The 15,814-nt window shown below is 33.0% G+C and overlaps 1 protein-coding gene across 3 annotated transcripts in view; it reads right to left on the minus strand.

Moving 5' to 3' along the window:
• Positions 1-15,814, minus strand: part of STXBP5 (syntaxin binding protein 5) — a 177,052-nt gene that overhangs the window by 115,965 nt on the left and 45,273 nt on the right. For all 3 annotated transcript variants that reach the window (XM_044247120.1, XM_044247119.1, XM_044247118.1), the window contains exons 5-7: positions 9,953-10,087; positions 8,179-8,242; positions 3,346-3,429 (exon numbers count right to left, since the gene is read on the minus strand). In XM_044247120.1, the coding sequence (XP_044103055.1) occupies positions 3,346-3,429; positions 8,179-8,242; positions 9,953-10,087 (283 nt within the window). The remainder of the gene's footprint in view (positions 1-3,345; positions 3,430-8,178; positions 8,243-9,952; positions 10,088-15,814) is intronic.

The raw sequence follows: 15,814 nt of genomic DNA on the forward strand, positions 1-15,814 counted from the left end.
CTTGCTGTTGCATGAAAAACTTTTGAGAATGTCTTGCAGTGAAGGTCTGTAAGTAATGAATTCTTTGAGTTTTTGATGTGTATAAAGCATTTTCCTTTTGTTTTGAAAAGATATTTTTGCTGAATATAAAATGCTAGGTTGACAATGTTTTCTTTCAGTACTATAAAGATATTGTTCTACTGTGTTCTGGCTTGCACTGTTTGTAAGGATACCATTAACCTTTAAGATGTCCTGTACCACTAATTCTAGTTTTAAGTAACTGAAATATGTGCTTTTACATAGCTTTCTTTCATTTTCCTTCTGCTTTCAGTTCACAGAATTTCTGGGATATCTATATCTATTATAGGGTTTGTAGTTGACATCAAATTTGGAAATATCTGCATCATTATTTCTTCAAATACACTTTCTGTCCATGCTCCTTCTTCTGGGACTATTACACATAGATTCGTCTGCCTGAAGTTGAAGCACAGTTCACTGATATTCTGCTCCTTTTCTCCCATCTTTCATATTGAGCAGTTTCACTGCTGTATCTTCAAGTTCATTATCTTCTCTTCTGCAAGATCAAATCTTTTGGTAAACCAATCCAGAGTATTTTTTTATCTCAGACATTTTCTTTTTTTCATCTCTAGAAGTTCCACTTAGGACAAGAAGAATTGAAAAACTCTTTTCAACATGTTTATACTTTCACTTACTTCCTGTAGCACATAGAACCTGTTTAGTAACATTTGTTTTAATATCCTTGCCTACTAAATCTATCACCTGTGCCATTTCAGAGTCTGATTCTACTGACTGCATTCTCTTCATTTTGCATTATACTTTCTGGATTCTTTCTATGCCTCGGATTTTTATTTGGATGCTAACTACTGTGAAATTTATGGTGGATTATTATTATATTCCTTGTAATATTTTTTGAGCCTTTTTTGAGTAGTTATGTTATTTGAAAACAGTTTAGACTTCTCAAGGCTTGATTTTAAGCTTTGTTAGGCCCTCCAGATGTGTCTTTGGGATTAGTGTAGCCCACCACTGAGGTAATACCTTTTGAGTACTTTTCCTGATGTTCTGTGCGTTACAAGATTTCTCCACTTTGTTACTAATGTAATCTATTCTTGGCCCTGTGTGCTACTACAATTGTTTTGCCTATTCCTTTCTGGTGGATCTTTTCTAAGCCTCACAGTCACACACTAATCAGTATTTACCTTAAGACTCAGGGTAGGGTGCTCCCTGTATACTTCTCTTTCTCTAGGTAGTTCACTACCCTTTGGTACCTTGTCTTAGCTACAAACACTTCAGCTTCCCCCAAATTCTCAATTCTGTTTCCTTAATTCAGAGCAACTGTGGAGTTTCCACCTAGGTTTCCCCTTTATGTACTGAGACATGGAAAATCTCTGGGCCGTAAGCTAAGGCAACTAAATGGCTCCCCTTGTTTGTTTCCTCTCTAAGGAATCTCTGTTCTTACTACTTGCTATCTAATTTCTAAAAATACATAAAATTATTTTTTGTTTCATGTATTTTTCCAAGTATTTGTTTAAGGCAAGAGGGTAAATCCAGTCACTGTGACTCTATAATGGCTAAAACCAAGATCACTATCTAAATTCTTAAGAAGCAAAACAAAAAAAAAAAAAGGTGAATTTTTAAAATCTTCTCTGATTTTAGTTTAAAAAATAGATTTACAGGTCAAAACTTCCAATGATATTAAAAGAGACCTTTATTAAAAATATTCTTTTTTATATTTTTAGGATCTTGATTAGTGAACCACAGTGCTTACTAACTAAAAACTTTGAAACTAAAAAGCAAGAAAAAACAAAAAACAAAAAGTATGCAGCTATGAAAACAAAGGAAATTATTTTAGCCATGCTTACAAAGACCACATGCAAACATTTATGAAGTATTCCAAGTATTATTATAGTTACTCAATATAATCTGCTGTTTTAAGTAACTGAAAGCACTGATATGAAGACATGACATATTTTGTCTTAAAAACAAGCAAAACCACTTATACATTTCCTAGCTCTATTCATTGAATTAGAAATCATGACCCTGCTAATCCTCAGATTATAGTTACTAGATATCATTTCACACTAAAAGAAGCCACATTTCATAAGAAAAAAAAATCTTATTCTAGGTTTGAAACAAAAATATATAAGATTAATAGTTAATACTTTTTTGTAACAGAAAGCAGTGAAGCTATCTAAGATTATTATCAAAAAAGAACTCAGGAACCAAAAGGAGGTGGTTCATGACCAAAATGGGAGAATTTGAAAATCAAAAAGGACAATAATGTCAGTGTATTGAAGTGTATCAAATATGTTTAAATCTTTAAGTATATAGTGAAACTAAAAGGAAGAACAGATTGGTCACCACTGGGATCATTACAGAACCCCTTTAGAATAAATACTGAAATAAAAGATAAGAATCATTTATGCTTTCCTTTATTAACTATACTACTATTTAACCAAATAGTAGGTGAGAAGTTTCTCTTTACATTAAAGTGCCTGAGCTAATAAAAGAGAAGGAATTACAGAATTAGAACATCTTCATTTTGCAACCTGTATGTATTAATAAATCTAGGCTTTGAACAGCACTGGGTGCTAACTTCACAGACACTAACACTCCAACTGACAGAAGAGCATCAGCATCATTTAAGAAGAAAGCTGGCTAAAAATGAAAAATGAACCTGAATTTGGTCAAGCCTCAGTAACCTATCTATTTTATAGGAAACCTAAGGGGGAGTAAAAAGAAAAAAAAAAATGTTAAACACAAGTGTTAAGCCCTAGATTTTTCTGGAACATGAGAACATTTTTTCTGGAATCAGAAAAATCTAGTCTTTGAGAAACTATCTTCAGTGAATACATGGCCAAAAGGAAGGAATGAAATAAGAAAGGGAAAGCAAAGAGTAAGAGGAGTGGCCTACAGTTTAAAAGAAACATAGAAGACATTAATCAATCACAGTTAATCTCTATTTGGATCTTAAAGCAAGCAAAACTATAACTGTCTACAGTATACTATCAGTTGTCTATAACACAGAAATAGGATTTATTTAGGATACATTTATTAATTTGCTTATAGATGACAGAATACCTCTAGAAGAATACATGAGAACCTGGTGACACGGGTACCAAAATTAAGGGGATTAAATGGCCAAATAACAGGAATGGAAAAGAGATTGTTTTTAAATCGTTTGAGATACGGGATTATCTATTTTATTTATGTGTGTGTGTGTGTGTGTGTGTGTTATTGCAATTACAAAGGTTGCCTCAACTAAAATCACCAATTAAGTTCTTAAAGAACCTACTCTGAATTAGAAAAATGACAAGAATAATATTTGATTAGTAAAAATAGTATTACCTCATCATACGTATATCTGTAGTCGGCTTTCTTTGATTTGAGGTCCCATAACACTACTGTTCCTGATTCAAAGCCAATCAAAAGCTGTAATAAAAGACAATTTCACATGACCTAGGAATGACATTATGTAAAACATTTATATGCTGACAATAAAGATAACTATTATCATTCATATCTTCAAAGATAAAGTTATAATTAATTAAACATCTGCACTGGTAATCACACGAATGACAAATGAGAATAGTGCACTGCATATTTATATGCCTTTGATGATTATGGACTTAACTTATATAGCTAATTATTGAGAAAGAAAATAGTAACATTTTGAAGTCCTGAGTGTATATTTTCATTAACGTAACATAATAAATTAAAATAAAAATTAACATTTGTATGTGCTTTAAAGTTTACAAACTTTCCTAAGGTAAAACATTATCAGGCAATGTCATTTACTCATCTATTGAAAAGTTCCAAGTTATATCTAGCCTAGATCCTTCTCATAAGATTCAGACTCTTACTTCCAGTGGTGACAGTGAAGTTTTCCTCTTTGACCTATCCTACTAATTTTTCCAATGTTGTTTTAGCTATCATTTCCTTTAAGAAGCCTTCCCTGACCTACCAAATGTAAATCAATCCCATTTCTATGTGTTCCAAGAGCACTGTGTACATTTTTGAATCTGAAGGGTCACTACACAATAATGGCTTTTTCCTTTGCTGAATTCTCTTATTGACTATAACACTAGTTTATTTAGGCAAGGACTCTTCTTATATTTTTCACCACTACCATAAGGCACAGAGCCTGACTGATATGTTGTAGGTACTTAATATGTTTTTTTGTGAATGAATATCCAACCTCTACTGCCCACAAATCTCCACCTTGACATTTTTCAAATCTCAATATCCCCTTTACTTGAAACCTCCTATCCTTTTATTCACTGAGTGATCTATTCATTTTTTAAGTCCCAATTTAGTATTGCTCCCTTGGGTAAGCCAGCCCCCAATTCTTCTAGATAGATTAAGATCCTCCTTCTCCTATGTTAGCACATGCATTTTCATCTATATGTCTCTAATATCCTGCCTAGTGCACAGGAGATGCTCAATAAATGTTTATTTAGTGAATACATATATGATTAGTAGGTAGCCAATACTTCTTAATGTAATCTGGGGATATGAACATAGTTAGGGCAGACCTAGGTTTTTTGTTTTTTTTGTTTTGTTTTGTTTTGTTTTTTTAAGATTTCCATTTATTTGAGAGAGAGCCAGAGAGAGAACATGAGCAGAGGGGAAGGACAGAGGCAGAAACAGACTCCCCACTAAAGAGGGAGCCAGATGTGGGGCTTAATCATCTTGTCCTGAGCCAAAGACAGACCCTTAACCACTGAACCACCCAGGTGTCCCCAAACCCAGTAATTTTAATAAAATGGCAATTTAGTGGAGTTCAGACTACAGGGATACTTGGAGGGGCAATAACTGAAGCTAACAAAAACTCTCCTCACCTTTGTAGGAAGTACAGTTAATTTTGCTACATAAACTGTTCTTGCCTAGGCAAGGTGACATATATACTCCTTCTAGGAAAAACTGATATTTATTTCCTTTATCTTTTCCTAGTCCTTCTAAATATCTTAGACATGTGACTAACTGAGCACTGGATTGGCTCAGGGCACAGGTCACTTAAGCTCTAGTCTTAAACATCTGTTACTTAGAAGCCATGTAACATTAAGGAAATAATTTTACCCATCCAGATCTTAATAACAAGAGGGTTATAGTAAGTTTTAACCCCCTTCAGCCAGCTCTAATGTCCTAAGAATGTTAGAAATCTATGCCAACAGGTTAGGCTTTAATCCACATAACCTCATAAGTATTAAATAAATCAAAAAGCTAACTTAAAGACATGGTATTTATTCTCACTAGAATCTTTCATAACTCAGAGATGCTAATTTATATTCTGCTGGCTAGTTTCCTTTTATTTTTTATTTCATAAAAGCATTAATGGGCATGCTGAATATGAATTAACTCTCTACAACATCAATAACTCTGGGGATGAAATCAGAAGAATCAGTATTCAAAATCCCAGCTTCACCGACATCTAGTTTTGTACCTCTGGAACACAATCACACGAAGTCTTTGCCTTGTCATCTGTAAATTAGGGAAGATAACTAACTTAAAAATTGTTAAGATGCTAGAATAAAATAGTGCATATAAAGTAGAAAGCACAGTGCCCAAAACAAAGGAGAATTCAGTAAGTGGTAGTTATTACTGTTATCATCATAAGTAATTTTACACTAATACCTAACTTCCTTCACTAAAACCTTTGCTTAATGTGGCAGTGTCTACCATAAGGTTAGCTTTGGAGGAAGCTGCCCTGTCACTTTATACCTTTCTTTAGCAACACAGTGTCACAGAGATCTTTGGAAAATAGTAGAGTCACTGATATAAAGTGGATTTTTCTATTAGAAATCAAAGGTTAGACAATATTATCTATTCTAGTACCTCAGTATTTCAAAAATGTTTGAGTGAGGTTAACTCCAGAAACTAAGGAGAATAACATAATATCAGGTTTCAAAAAAATAAGGATAATAATAAGCGTTATACACAATGTATTTATAAAATAAATTAAGTATACACTAAGGCATTACTATTTATATGTTGGGTACTATGGGAAACATAAACCTTCATAAATATTTTCTCTATGCTTTTGGGGGTCTTTCAAGTTCAGGGTAAGTGAGATATGTACATATTTCTAATACATGGCAATATGTGGCAAATACTATAAAACTTGTACAACTAAGGTGTTAATGAATTTGGAAGTGAGAGAAAGCATTTTTAGCCAGGATTATCAGCAAAGATATCATGAAAGAAATACATTTAATCTGAGCTTCATAATGTGGGTAGGTATTCAGCAGAGAGAGAATAGTGGGAAAGCATTTCAAACAGAGGGGAGACTCACATAAAGGAGCCATGGAGGCATTAATGAGCAGCTCAAATATGGAAAATAACTATTTACTTCAGCACAGCATTCTGATAAAGATATTCTGAAAGACAATAAAACCAAGGGCTATGTTTTAAGGAAATTTATTTTGTTAGCTACTGTAGAACCACTGAAAACTTTTTTTAACAGGAGAGCAATAATATTAAAACGGCATTCTAGGAAGATTGATGTGGAAATGGCTCATCAATGGGTTGGAACACCTTGAACTTTAGTAGTCATAATAAGACTGAATAGAAAAGAGACACTGCATAGAAAGGACTGAAATGACTTATCTACTGAATCCGGGTAGAAGGGAGGGAAGTTTTCAATTCTCTTGCCATGCCTCCCACCCAAAGTCTTGGCTTCTATACAAGAATTTTGTAGCAAGGAAAATAGAGTGGAGGTACATACAGGCTACTGTAACTTGCTCTGTGTGAAGTTTCCCTCAAAACATGCATTTGTATGATTACAAGCTAACTCCAAACAGTATAGCTATCCTTTTATTTTCCTACCGGCAAATAACAGAATAGTGTTCACATACAGGCTAGACCATTCCCACCAACTAAGGGAAGAAAAAACCTTTACAAAATCTAGAAATTTCGGGGCGCCTGGGTGGCTCAGTGGGTTAAAGCCTCTGCCTTCAGCTCAGGTTGTGATCCCAGGGTCCTGGGATCGAGCCCCGCATCGGGCTCTCTGCTCAGCAAGGAGCCTGCTTCCTCCTCCCTCTCTCTCTGCCTGCCTCTCTGCCTACTTGTGATCTCTATCTGTCCAATAAAATAAATAAAATCTTTAAAAAAAAAAAATCTAGAAATTTCATTTCACTGACTTCTGATAGTGATAAACATCCTGGTGTTTATGTAGGCTAATATCATAAAATTATGTAAGTAGAGAAATATCATTAAATAGAACTACTTAAGAGATTGAATTAGTAAAGAGATTCATGGAAAAGGAAATTTTATTAATTTTTTTTTCTACATTAATGGTTCAGATTTATTTTATCCATACTTCTTTTTTTTTTTAATTTACTTTCAGCATAACAGTATTCATTATTTTTTCACCACACCCAGTGCTCCATGCAATCCGTGCCCTCTATAATACACACCACCTTGTACCCCAACCTCCCACCACCCCCCCCCGCCACTTCAAACCCCTCAGATTGTTTTTCAGAGTCCATAGTCTCTCACGGTTCACCTCCCCTTCCAATTTCCCCCAACTCCCTTCTCCTCTCTAACTCCCCATGTCCTCCATGCTATTTGTTATGCTCCACAAATAAGTGAAACCATATGATAATTGACTCTCTCTGCTTGACTTATTTCACTTGGCATAATCTCTATTTTTAAGTGTATTAACAAATCTAAACAACAATTAGATACTGACTACATGAAACTGGTTTGAATATAAAAAATGAAGTACTATTTTTAAAAATATATTATTAATCTAGGCTATCTAAGAAGAAAATTTTAAGGGGAGATGAGATATAGACAACTCTAACATAAGGCATTATGTGATAAATATTACAAAAATTGTATAAGGGTTGAAAATAATTCAAAACCAAAAGAAAACAGTTTTTGCCAGGATTACCAGAAAATATTAATAAACTAAAAATAAATTAATAACTTTACAAGTAATTATTAAATTTTATTTGTCTTAGAGGTTTTTTGTTCTTTAAATTGTAAATTATTCTAAATATTTCACTTGTTCTTTATAATATATAAATAAACCAGTACCACGTCTTTGACGTACAACTTTTGTTAGAAATCTCAATTTTGCCAAGTAAATGTATGTGATACTAGAAACTTTGATTATTTTTAAAAAATACCCAAATCCATGCATTTAATAAATATGTATTTTTAGAAAAAAAATTCTACCTTTCCTTCATCCATTGGGTTATCGCTTATATGGACAACTGGTCCTGGATGAGATTTAGATGACCTAAAACAGAATAGTAAGTTTTTTTCTCAATTAAATATTTCAATACAACTATATATTCATCACAATGAAAACAATGAATGAAAAATAAATATATATTTATTAAGGAGGAAAACAATTCAGTAAGTGATCAATAAGAGATGTATAGTTCTTAATATGGATTAAGATAGGACTTAAATATGGATAGGGGTTAAATACGTGGGTTAAATATGTGATAAGGATCAGGGAGTGCATTTGTGATGAATACTGGATATTGCATGGAAGTGCTGAAACACCATATTGTTTTGTACCCCTGAAACTAATATTATACTGTATGTTACCTAATTGGAATTTAAATAAAAACTGAAAAAAAAAGAAAAAAAAGGGAATGGAAAGAAAAACAGTGACACTGATACAAGTCAGCAAACTTTATAAGTATACTTTCTATATAAGAGAGAATCTTCAATTAAGGATTTTAGAACACACATCAAAAAAAAACCCTATTCTCATGGTATAATCCTGAGAATTAATATTTTTAAATAGAGCATCATCTAAAATTTTGCTATCTTATATTACTCAACTCTAGCCTCCAAATGGGGCATCTCATCCAGTTTCATAGTTCACATGAAAAATAGAAAAAATTCTATTGTGTTTTTTAAAAAGTCAACAAAAATAATGCTACTGTACTTGGTCAAAGAAAAAAAAGTCATACAGCTAAGAATGGAGCTGAACTTATGCCCACACAGTACGAATAAGCACCTCCCTATTCATAAATTCCGAGGGCTGAGACACCAGTCCAGTTGATGAGAGATCTTTGTGAAACCATAAAGACATCTGCACTAAGCCTACCTACTAGATATCATGATCAACTCACAGAACAGAGAGCAAAACCCACATCTTATATTAAGGGAGTGAGATATGATAACATCCTTGTCACAGGAAAGAAAACCAAGTTTAATACACTATCACAGGTGCACCAAGACATTACTGAAGAGAGATGCTACCAATTTATCTTTAATGTCAAATCCTGTGGAATGAAACAATACAGAACTATTTATTTAAAAAAAAGAAATACTGAAAATTAACCTTGCCAATATCCTTAAATTTTTATTTTTATGTCTAAATAATATAAGAAATAACTTGAGGTAAGATATAAAGATGAGATTCTAACACTGAGTGCAAAGTTGGTGCTAAGGATCCTTACAGCCTTACAGCTCAACCATGTTCTTGATGTTGAAACAATTACTATATCACAATTAGGGGAAATTAACTGTCAAATTCTGTATTTATTACACTGCAAACATTTACATTATAATTGTCAATTAAAACATACCAAGTAGTGGTTTAGATCAATGTTTTCTAATCATTGGAGGCAACCCAATGGGGCATGAGCAGCATTTGAAAGAAAAATAACCAGAAGATAAAAACACAGGGAAAACAAAACAAAACAAAACAAAATAAAACCTGGAGTGTTTTTCACCTAAAAATTATTTCATTGAACTTGTGCTACAGCTTGTACAGACATACACATGTCATATATGCATATGTTCTTCAATCTATAAAGACTTAAACTTACAAACTGCTAATAACAATTAGAAAAGGTTAATAAACTGTGTTTAATATCAAGAATATCTGACATATTTAATTCCATATGGATTTACTAACTAGCTATTATACAAAGATATCATATACGGTACTGACACTTTCAGACATGGAATATGTGCTCAAACTCACAGTTCAATGGCTTTATTCCACATAATGACGTAGCCTGAGAGTGTGAAGGACTCCACGTTGACAATATGTATATTACCTCGCTCAGTGCCCACATAGAGCCACTTACTCTGGAAAGGCAGATGGCAAAATGTAACCCTGCAAGAGAAAGTATATCCAAAAAGGTAATTAGAAAAATGTCTGTAAATTTTATTAATTGCATTTGAGGGCTAATCATGATATATAATTTAGGAAAGGTAAAAATGACATACAACCAGATTTACTTACTCATTGTGATTAATTTTTAATATGCAAACTTAACTTATATGTCAAACATAAGACCCTACAGTAAATAGACAGCATGGCTTGACAGAAAGATGAGCTTTAAAGTTAGCATTTCAAATCTATGTCAGTCATTGTGCTACTTTAGGCACATCACAATTTTTTTTCACTTTTTAATGTAAATTCAATCTGCCAACATTAAGTACCTCATTAGTTTCAGATGTAGTGTTCAATGATTCATCAGTTATGTATAACACCCAGTGCTCATCACACCATGAGGCACATCACAAATTTAACCATTAAGCCACAAACTATGAGTCTAAGACTGACCCCAAAGTACTATTACATTTCTTCGGAGTTATTATGAGACTGAGTTATTAAACACACTAATCTTTCTCATCACTTGTACCTACTATCCCTTCCAGACAAAATGCTCCTCCAGTTGGTATTTTTCTTCTATTCAAGATTCAGTTCAAATACCACCTTTATTCAAACTGAAATCCCAATACTTTGCATCTCTATTAGGCTAGACTTTTAAGACAGGTAGGATCTACCTTCCTCACTAACTTGTAAGCCTCAGGGAAGGCAGAGATCCTCCACACTGAGGCTTAGATAACTATCTCTTCCTATGTCATGATGATATGATAGGCCTGGATTAACAAATTATAATTTACATGCATATATTAAATTTTATTAGCATTCCAAAAATTTCAAACACTTTCCATTATTAGCTCATTTGACTTCATAATCAAAAATGGACATTATCTTGTTCTTTTTGCAGCACTTATTTTTAGTAAAAAATCAGTATATTATGAAATTATATCATGGTCTTTCTTTTCAGACAGACAACCTATCATGTGTCTCAAAATATACTATTTAAAATTCCCATAGCACAGCACTTCAAATAATGCACAATCATAATCAGTGCTAGATTGTCAATACGGACACTAGGTTTTAGGCAAGATATAGTAAACACAGTGTTGTTATTCCCATTACCACAATTTCATTACAGAAAATTTTCAAGATGAAAATACTTACCAAATAAATGTACATGCAACTCATGTTCTATTTCCTCAAGGGAATGTTCATTTAGATAATTACTTAAGGTTCATTATCTGTATTTTTTTGTTAAGGGTTTTATATAGTAACAGGTCATCTTTCTAAGGGATTTATATAAATTTAACTAAAGCAGAGAAATGTCTACTGAATCAAAAAAACAATTTATAGTACCCTTTTACTTCACACAGCAGTAAGTCCAAAGTACCTTTCTGAAAACTCTAGGGCCAAAGGGGTTTCAGAATTCTGAATTTTCCAAATTTTTTTTTCTTTTAAAGATTTTATTTATTTATTTGACAGACAGAGATCACAAGTAGGCAGAGTAGCAAGCAGAGAGAGAGGGGGAAGCAAGCTCCCTGCCGAGCAGAGAGCCCGATGTGGGGCTTGATCCCAGGACCCTGAGATCATGACCTGAGCTGAAGGTAGAGGCTTAACCCACTGAGCCACCCAGGTGCCCCTGAATTTTCCAAATTTTAAAGAAGTACATAATGCAAACTGTGCATATCACCTAAAATGGGAGTAGTATCTCATAAATGCATTATATATCCTAAAGTATAATTGTGTCAGTCTTTTTTCTAACTGAGATATAATTTTCATGTAATACTATACTAGTTTCAAATGTGCACCATAATGATTCAATATGTGTATATATTGCAATATGATCACAATAAATCTAGTTGAAATATCCACCACCATATAGTTATGAATATTTTTCTTGTAATTAGAACTTTTAAGATCTTCTACTCCTCTAGCAACTTTCAAATATAAAATACAGTATTATTATTAACTATAGTCACTGGCAGTTTCTTAAGAAGTTAAACATAAAAATACTCTATGATGGATCCATTCCATTCTTAGGCACTGACCCAAGGAAAAGAAAAGAAAAACATAGCTCTATACAAGACTTATACACATATGTTCCATAGCAGCTTTATAATAGCCAAAAACTGGAAACAATCCAAGTATCCAAATGTCCGTCAACAGGTAAATGGATGAACAATTGTTATGTACCTATAACAAGATACTATTGAATAGTAAAAAGGAATAAACTACTAATATGTGCAAAAACATTGATGAATCTCAAAAGTCCTTATCATGAGGGGGAAAAGCCAGATAAAAATACATACTGTATAATTCTATTTATATATAATTTATATGCAATAGGAAATGCAAACAAATCTATTTTAACAGAAAGCAGATCACGGTTACCTGGAGATTGTGGAGATGGAAGTTAGAAACAGAAGAGGGGAGGGATAACCACAAGGAAACATTTTGGGGTATTTTGTATGCTTGTTACCTTGATTATGATGACAGTTTCAGGGGTGTATATATGTGTCAAAATGTATCAAATTGACACTTTAAGTATGTACAGCTTATCATAGGTAAATTATACCCTCAATAAAGCTGTTTTAAAATTTTGTGTTTTCAGAGATTTGTGGATTTAGCGATTATGAAAAAAGAATGTAATTTTCTGATAATATGTAGGCATAAGCTCTGGAATTAGACTGCCTATATTTAATTTCCAGCTCTGTCGCTCATGAGCCTGAGAATTTAGGTAAACCAGTCAATCTCTCAGAGCCTCAGTTTCAAAGCAGTAAAGGACATCTACCCTGACAGTGTTCCACTGAGGATCAAATAAGACTAAGCATGCCAGATGCTTAAAATGGCCCCTGAAACAGAGAAGTGTTCAACAAATATTAGCTAATTATTACTAAGTGATAGTCTATCAACTAGAAGTTCAAGGCAAATTTTAACTATCTGAAGTACATAAAAGAGCAACAACAAACCAGGTATAAAATGAACAATCAAATAAACATAAAAATAACCATTTCATTCGAAAGGTGTGATAAACTAGAACATGAATAGAGCAAAACGTCTTGAAAATTGGAAAATAATTTTAACATAAATAAGCCAAAATAATGACCAGATAACAACAAAAACAAAATCAGAAATACCCAACTTCTGGATATGTTCCACTACTTTGCAATTCTTCTTTATTCTTCACTGCTACAAAGCAGTAGTTACTGACTTAACACAATTACATGACCCATCTTTGACTTTAATTCTTACAAAATTATTTACATAATATGCTTCAAATACTTAAACATAAGTTTAAGTATATACTTTAACAGTAGAGATTCTGGATATATTCATAAAATATTTTCTATTCCCAGTGCAACAGCATACTGTAGTTGTTTCTCAAATATTTAAGGGAACGAAGTAAGAATAAATTTTTCAATGTTCAGCAAAATATCTGGAACTTTCCCATAGATTCAATTTTTCAATATTAGCTGCCATCATAAGTTTTTTCTTAATAATAAAACAACTTATATAGCTGAAAAATTTAAAGCATCTTTGTTTTTTGGAAATGAAAACAAACTACTATTTAACATTTTAAGAAGGAACTTAATTAAAATGTTCATTTAATATCCATCACCAAGACTTTAACATGGGTCCATAGAATGAGTCTTTTATAGAAATAATGGGAAAATTACTCTGCTCCATAACTATCCTCATTATTTGACTCAGTTAAAGGAGGGGGAAGTCAAATGTTTTTATTAAAATTCTTAATTAGCAAATTATAATGCTCTGAACAAATGAGAATAGAAAGAGTAAGAAAACTAAAATTCCATATTGCAACCAAATAAAGCATCATGCCATTGATTTAGGAAAAGGCCAATAAGAAAATGTGGTCCCCCAAGACAAACTACTAGAAAAGCAACTCAATCAACATGACCTACTAAGAACTGAAAGATCATAAATTTGTGGGCAATTTAATCAGTCACCAAAATATAAAACTGGTTGTTGAGACAAACTGGACTTATTATACATATTTAATGGGCTCCTTTAGTATTTGTATATCTAGGGTCCCTGGGTGGCTCAGTCAGTTAAATGTCTTCCTTTGGCTCAGGTCATGATCTCAGAGTTCTGGGATTGAAGCCTGTGTCCGGCTCCCTGATCAGATGGGAATCTGTTTGTCTCTCTGCACCCCCTTACTCATGCTGGCACACTCGCTCTCTCTCAGATAAATTAAATCTTTAAAAAAAAAATTAGTTTTCTTTGTTGAAAGTTTAAAGAAGACTTAAAGCATAACTGTTCAGGCTTTAAAGTAATAAATTGATGAAAAGCTTGTATTACTCAAAAGGAGTCACACTGACTGGAGCACTTAAAACTATACAGATACACACATATGTGTGTATACATATATATATGTATATATATGTGTGTGTGTGTGTGTATGCATACCTAGGTGTGTATATATATGTATACATGTATATGTGTGCATTGCGTATATGTGTAGACAAAGAGATTTGTTGTTTATGATTCTATGAAAGTGATCCATAATAGAAAGCTAGTATTTTTCAGTAAAAGCAGTCATGAAACAAGTGGCACAAAATAGCCATGGGACAAAGAGATTTCTTGAAGAGTTTAGATCAACAGATGCAAAGAAACACTGAAAATAGTTTCAACAATGAAGTAAATATCACTATACTACTACAGTAATGTCCCCCAAGAGATCTCCTTTCCCTCCCTGAATCCTCTCCCTTGTACAGTCTCTCCCAAACACTGATTCTAGGATCTTATGACTTGCATTGGCCACTGAGACATTAGCAGCTCTGCCACAAGCAAAGATTTGAAAAGCATTTGCACACTGGGGCTTGTTCCCTTTCTTATGCTTTTAGAACCCAGGAACCATATGATGAAGCCCATACTAACCTGTTGGGAGACTCTGGCCCAGCCCACAGCCAGTATCAACCAACAGATATGGAAGGAAAACTACAGATCATCCAATCCAATTGAGCAGCCAGATAACTATGGCTGCATAAGTGAGTACAGGGAAAGACTACCTGTGCTAATAAGCTCACCTCAAGTGCTGACCTACAGAAATGTAAGCAAACAAAATGGCTGTTATTTTAGCCTTTAAAGTTTTGGGATGCTTTGATATGCAAGCAATAGATAACTGACCTGTTACTTAACATAATCTGTTCAGCCAAAATCTTTTTATATTAAGTTATAAAAACATATAGGAAAAACAAATTCTTATATTTCTTAGAATTAAATTAAAAAGACCCTGGGAAATTTTTAAGAATGCCACCAGTGCATTTATCATAAAGCTCAAACATTACCATTTGGCTGAAACTCATGACTGTTGTTCTTCAAACACTTTATTATAAAGATTTTTATTATAAGGTGATATAGATCACAGTAAATGAGAGTGACTTTAGTTTTTACTGATACCAGGAGACCAAGTTAATTTAAATTTATGTGCTGACATATTAAACCACAATGTTATACTGAAAATAATTAAAACAACATAGTTTAGCCTCACATGGAAGACATTAAAACTCAGTAAACACTAGTAAGATCAGATAATATAAGAACAGTATATTAAATTGAGCCTGAAAAGGAATCTTAAAATGAATAAGGAGCTCCCCCCAACAAAAAAATAGTATGTGGTTGAATCAAGTGTATTAGAAATAATAAATAATCAAGTTGAATTCCCTCAGAGTGTACCTAAATAGAGTTGTATTCTAGTTCGCTCCACGG

The sequence above is a fragment of the Neovison vison genome, chromosome 1, assembly GCF_020171115.1.
Source record: "Neovison vison isolate M4711 chromosome 1, ASM_NN_V1, whole genome shotgun sequence".
Classification (NCBI taxonomy): Eukaryota; Metazoa; Chordata; class Mammalia; order Carnivora; family Mustelidae; genus Neogale; species Neogale vison.